We start from the raw sequence: 6,575 nt of genomic DNA, 5'->3' as shown, positions 1-6,575 counted from the left end.
TTTTTTATTTTTTTAGATTTTTCTACCTGGATTATTGAGCATGCATCAGGATATTAACAATTTACTGTACTTTCATAAATTGTAACAAGTACCACAAAGCTCAGTCTTAGGATCCACCCTCTTTACAATCTACATAGGTAATGTAGGTCAGACCATCCCTGATGCATCCTTACATTTCTATGCTGATGATAGTTGTTTACTGTCGAGCTAAAACAGTTGCTAAGGTTTTCCAGCTTTAGCAATCAACTTTCGACATCATCCAGTCGGATTTGTTGCATCTCAAACTTGTCCTAAACGCAAACAAAACCAAAGGGATGCTGTTTTCAAACACGAAGTTGGTCCCAGCAGTTTTTCTTTTGATTTTTATCCTCAAATAATAATAATAATGATAATGTCATCACAATGTCAGCACTGTATGTTTCCATACAATGGCAAAATTAGCCTCTCCATTTAACCCATCCACCACCAGGTGGTGCAGTGGGCAGCTATTGAAAGCGCCCGGGGGGCATTTTGGGGGTGAGGCATGCTGCCCAGAGACGCCACGTGATTGGTGTCCCTATTGAGTTTTTCGATTCCTACAAATATTTGGGTATCTTGGTCGACTCGCATCTCTTTTAAGCTCCATGTAGAAAATTTGGTGAGGAAACAGAAAGTTAAACTGGGTTTCTTTTTCAGAAATAGATCCTGTCTAACTCTGAATGCTAGGAAATGCTTTGTAACTGCGATTTTCCTTCCCTCCATTGACTACGGTGACATTTTTTACCTGAACGCTCGTACAAGCACCCTGCAGATGTTGGACGCTGTTTATCATGGTGCGCTAAGATTCATAACTGGCTGTAACTACCGTACCCACCACTGCACCCTGTATTCCCTGGTTAACTGGACATCATTAATTTCATGCAGACTCTTTTACTGGTACATTTTCATCTTTAAATCACTTCTTGGTCTGCTGCCTTCATACATCTCCTCTTGCATGTCTCTGCGTGAGTGCAGCTACAGCATGCGCTCTCAGGACATTATTACCTGCAGTGTTCCCTCAGTGAGGACTGAATTTGGCAAAAGGGTCTTCTCCTACTTCGCTCCTGTTTCCTGGAATATCTTACAAAAAGATCTGAAGATCTGAAGTTCCCTTTCTAAGTGGCTTTAAACATCTGTTAAGTTCATGGCAAAACCAGTGCAGACATGTTCCTGTTTTTAGTTTTCTACATCGCTTTACAACCTAGCTGTTTTTTGTTACATTTTTTAATACCATTTTCTTTCACTTGTTGTTCTCAATTTGTGTGCATCCTTTATGATTGACCATTGTTGACTTTGTTGTCCACTGTTGTCATCACGCTTCGTTAAAATCAGGTCTCTTTTGTAAATGAGTCCCGAGGCTCAGTGGGATTAACCTGTCTAAATAAAGGTTGAATGGATGAAAAAGTTACCAGAACTACAAAAATACGTTGACATTTCTGCTTAAGCCGTCATGCTGAATGCACAGTTTGCTGTTATTAAAAAGAAAACTTTTTTTTTATTATTATTTTTTTTTTTAGAGTTGATGTCTTTGAGTCTTTGGGCCTCACAGACTTAACCCAAACTGCACAAACACTTCAGTGTCAGGAGTCAAATATTAAAGCCACAGCATAAAGATAAGCACAAGACACAGAGTTATCTGTATGTGTGTGTGTGTGTGTTGAATGCATGCATGTGAGGCGAATCTATAGTTGACTTGGACACATGTGACTGACCATGGACAGACCAAACAGCCTGAACCTTAACCTTTCTTGTAGCTTCGGGCTATTTATTGTGCATATGTTTGTTATCATGGTGAGAATTGTGTGTTACTGCCGAGCACACACATTTCCATCTGCTCTCAAGCAAGTTTGGCGTTTCTAATTGATTTTAAAGGTTCTTTTATGAAAAGGGTCAGTGGTCACATTACTGGAAACGGTCTAGATCCCAAGTATTACTTAATTTTATGCATGTAATTGAGCCTGGATTGGGGGGAGTGGTTATAATGTCTTATCAGTTTTGGTCAACACCCCCACCCCCTGCCTGTTTCTGTAGCTATATAAACCCTACGAAGCCACAAAATCTTTTCTTCACTCCTGTTTCCGCAGAGACAACAGACCCGAGGTAAGCTTGTGTTTGTGTGCAGCTAGTTCTCCGACGGCTTCAGTGTTTGGACGCACCCCCTCCTTTTTGGGTAAATTACCAGATTGAAGGCTCCTGTCAGTATGAGATTACTGTTTAAAAGCGTTTTGAAAGCATGCAAAAGTGACTTTCTTTGAGTAACTTAATTATTTAGAGCTAGTTAATATTTGTACAAGGTGTAATTTTATTGCCATTTGGAGCATGTGCTCTGAAACCCTCTTGTATTTACAAAAGACGACACATTTTGTGACCCTTTAAATGCACCATGCACGTAAAGAAGTGTGCGTCGCCCAAACGAGTTCAGCTTTCAACGGAGAATCAATTCAAGGAGTTGTTTTGAGTCTCGGCTTGTTTACTTCACGACTCGAGGATTCCTTGTGTCTAGGTTAAAAACTGTGGTTTATTTTTAGCTCGTACTCCGAGCGTCTTGTGTCAGTATGATCACAGCAGTGTTTGAGTTACAGCAAGTCTGATTACATAAGTGGAGGCAATGTTAGTGGGTGGGTAGGATGTTGTAACTTGTACAACGACCGTACTGGACGTTCAGCTCTGTTTCTTCTTTTTTTTACATGTCTGTACCGTTGTGGAGCTCCTCCTGGTGCTGTAATCTCTGACATCCCTGTGTTATCTAATAATGACAAACACATCAACACTGGAGCTTTAAGTCCAACTAGATTATCTTTTAAACACTGAATAAGTTTATGAAATCTCTAAATTGACTAACTTAACAAACAGCTCACCATATCAGTTCTTACTTGTGAATACAGACGTATGGTGCACCTCAGACATTTCCATGTTTTTAGTTAATTTACCATCTCAAGTCGCCTAATCTCACAAGGCGAACCGCAGGAATGGATCAAGAAGGGACAGCTTTAATCTGCAGAGCCCAACACAAATGCTGCTCCAGTTTTACAACGTCTCGGTGGAAATGAAGTTGATGAAGCTACAAGAAGGGTTGACCTCGACGACCTCTGATTTGGGTTGTGTTTCTATTCAGACTGTCACACACGCCGATGTTCCCAACATCAGCTGTTTTGAAACCCTGTAACCCTTCTCATCGGTGTGTGCCCGGGGTCTGAACCAGGGAACACGGTGTTCTGTTTCTGTGCTGGAGGCAGTGTTAGAGGTTCCTCCTACACAGATGAACCTCTTGAAGGTTTATTCAAGACACGACTTGTTGCCTCAGTACTGACACACTTATTAAAGAAAAAAATATTGGCAGTGCAAATCAAATGCAGTTCTCTACAGATGAATTCTTCACAGTTATTAAACTTTGAGTCAAACGTTTTTTTTTTTAAGAGTTGAAATATCCTGATTGTTCTGTTTAACTATGGTAAAGAAAGGTAAAACTTCATTGTGAAACATTTCGCATGATGAACTGAACTGTAGCTCCAGTGTGACCTTTTTTCATCTTTTCTCCGACTTGCTTGGAGGTAGAGATTGAGGTTGGTTTCCACTTTTTATATCCTGCTCAATAACCACATTTATTGTCTCTTTGTGGAACCCTAGATGCCTCAGTTTGAGAAACCAACGGTCCACATGAGGGATCCTGAGAGGGTGGAGCAGATCATCTGTGGCCTCATCAAAGGAGGAGCTAACAAACTGCAGGTATGTCATTAAGCCCTGTTGGAACTGCTTCTGTGAAGTGAAAGAAATGAACTCATTTCATATTTTAACTAGCTCTTTTAATTAATTTCCAGATGGTTGTGTGTTTTACAGGTAGTGTTATGGGTTGTCTGTTCTGATGCCTAATTTAGCACATGCCTCTTTGTGGTTTTAATAAACAATGTTCTTGTCTGTTTCAGATCATCACAGACTTTGACATGACAATAAGCAAATTTGCCATCAATGGCAAACGCTGCCCGACTTGTCACAGTAAGTAAAACATGACGAGACATTTGTACCAGTCACTGCTTAATTTGTAAACCAAACGATGCCGGAACGCAAATAGCAGTGTGAGACCAAGGTTCACTGAGGCCAACACTGATACTGGAACGCACACAACACAACGCTTAGGCGCACAAATGCCAAAATACCAAACCATATTTGGGAATGCACGATATTATCGGCATGGTTTCGTATCGGCCGATATTAGCGATAAAGTGAAATATCAGACATCTGCCATTCCAACACAGTAACTCACCGATATAAAAGGCGCTGTTTAAATTTTTATATATATATATATATTTGACAACCCAGTGACAAGGATGGCTGCAGCGCCAGCACAACGTTATAACATCACGCGCGCCGTTAAGTTTAGATTAGTGAAAATTTACAAATTTGCACTGTTCGATTGTTGTTATTGTGTTACTGACAATCAATCAATCGACCTTTATTTAGACAGGTAAATCCCATTAATCCCATTGACAGTAAATGTCATGAATAAATTTGACATTAAACATAATGCAAGTTGAAGTGTTACATCATTTTCAGCCCCCTTTGAGCATCTGCATTTGGTAGCAGGCCAAACTGACAAAGACCATGCAGAATAATGTAGTATTTTAATTCCACAGCAGAGAAAGCTGTGTAGGTCTAGGCAGGAACAAATATTGGTTTTCGGCCAAATAAGTTTCAACATATTGACATATCGGAAATCGGTCAAAAATCCAATATTGTGCATCTCTAATCTATATCATATTTACTATTTACTTTTAAACGCTTTATGTGTGATTTATAAGTGTAACCTATTAAATGTAGGATCATTTCTGGCCTTACTAGTTGTTTAGCATGCGCCGCTTCTCTCACGCATCCTAACCCCCCCACTCCAGCTCTGGCACGTAAGGGGCGTTTCACTTCTGGACAAATTGAAATCGTCCATTGGTCAGTTGCTGACGAGCCCACTGGATTGATTGACAGGTGGCATCGAGGATCCGCCTCATCCCAAAAAAAAAAATCATAGCTTTTACTGACCTGTTTCATCATTTTCATCCTTCCATATTTATTCAAATTGTATTCAATATTTTGGTGAATCTAAGGTTTGAGAAGTAAACTTCTTTAAATAACTTTATTATTAGTAAGCCTGAGAGTTACCGGATCCAAGCAAATGGTTACCGGACTGCACCCTGTCAAAATAAGAGCGTTCCCGGACCGTGTTCCGGCAGGATCCAGATCAAATTAAACCTCAATGATAGTTATAGTTAATCAACCTTTACAAGCACAAATGGCCATAACTCAACAATAATTGCAACAATCAACGTAACATTTGATGTGACTCTGAGCAGGACATCTTGTGATATTGTATAAGATTTTGCAAAATGTTGTTTTCAAAATTTAACCAACGTTGCAGCAACACCATCATTTCTCAGCATAAGATGACGGAAAAGGCGATACACATTTCTTTAATGAACATTAGGCCTTTTCATTCGAAGATGTCTGTTTGAAATACCCTAGTTGGAATTGTCTTTATGTTCTTGACGCATTTTCTCTACTTAGACATCATCGATAACTGCAAACTGGTATCAGAGGAGTGCAAGCAGAAGCTGCTGCAGCTGAAGCATAAATATTATCCCATCGAGATAGACCCTCACCTTACTATGGAAGAGAAATTCCCTTTTATGGTGGAATGGTAAGTCAAACACTTGCATATGGGAACAAAGACGTACTCTTTCAGCAGCAAGTTAAAAGAATAGCTCAGCCAAGTCTAGTTTATAGAATAGGTCGATTTGTGCATGAGCTTTTTGTGTAAAGCTTGAATTGTGAGACAAGTTTGTTTCCAGGTATTTTAAGTCCCACTCGCTACTCGTGGAGCAGCGCCTTGAGAAAGACAAACTGCCGGAGGTGGTGAGGGAGTCTGATGTTGCACTCAGGTATCTACAGAATGAAGAGAATGCGTGAAACTCTCATGTTTAATAGAGCAGAGGGAGGGATGAACTTGTTTTGTGTGTTTGGTTACAGAGAGGGTTACGAGCAGTTCTTTGATCGCCTGCATCAGCACAACGTGCCCGTCTTCATTTTCTCTGCTGGTCTTGGAGACGTCCTCGAGGAAATCATCCGTCAGTCCGGAGTTTACCACCCCAACGTTAAGGTTGTTTCCAACTTCATGGACTTTGATGACAAAGTAAGTCTTTCATGAGGTACAACCCCCTCTGTTTTGTGTTTATTAAGCGTTTAACGCCACACCAAAGAAACAGAAGAGCTGACCTTGTGTCTTTTTGGCTATTGGTCTTGTAGGGCATCCTGAGGGGATTCAAAGGTGACCTGATCCATGTGTACAACAAACATGACGGTGCCCTGCGTAACACCGAGTACTTCAAACAGCTGAGGGATAACGGCAACGTCATTCTGCTGGGAGACTCAATGGGAGACCTCAGCATGGCCGACGGTGTCCCTAATGTGGAGAACATCCTCAAGATCGGCTTTCTCAACGACAAGGTACAGTCATGACACCCGATAAAGAAACTGTCGACAGTTTGAGGGAGATTAGGAAGGATGATTGAAAT

At 40.7% G+C, this 6,575-nt stretch overlaps 2 protein-coding genes across 3 annotated transcripts in view; one reads left to right on the top strand and one right to left on the bottom strand.

Moving 5' to 3' along the window:
* nt5c3a (5'-nucleotidase, cytosolic IIIA) overlaps positions 1-6,507 on the top strand; it is a gene marked incomplete at its 3' end in the record, with an annotated part of 16,568 nt that extends 10,061 nt beyond the window's left edge. The window contains 7 exon segments of one of the 2 annotated variants that reach the window (XM_037676134.1): positions 2,083-2,118; positions 3,646-3,744; positions 3,942-4,011; positions 5,569-5,701; positions 5,853-5,942; positions 6,031-6,193; positions 6,307-6,507. In XM_037676134.1, coding sequence (XP_037532062.1) covers positions 3,646-3,744; positions 3,942-4,011; positions 5,569-5,701; positions 5,853-5,942; positions 6,031-6,193; positions 6,307-6,507 — 756 coding nt within the window. 2 annotated transcript variants of the gene reach the window in all.
* bbs9 (Bardet-Biedl syndrome 9) overlaps positions 1-6,575 on the bottom strand; it is a 229,391-nt gene that overhangs the window by 88,377 nt on the left and 134,439 nt on the right. The gene's annotated exons all lie outside the window — the stretch shown is intronic.

Source organism: Nematolebias whitei, chromosome 5, assembly GCF_014905685.2.
Source record: "Nematolebias whitei isolate Nwh7 chromosome 5, NemWhi1, whole genome shotgun sequence".
NCBI lineage: Eukaryota > Metazoa > Chordata > Actinopteri > Cyprinodontiformes > Rivulidae > Nematolebias > Nematolebias whitei.
The sequence above is the reverse complement of the archived record's forward strand: the minus strand, read 5'-3'. Positions and strand labels throughout refer to the sequence as shown.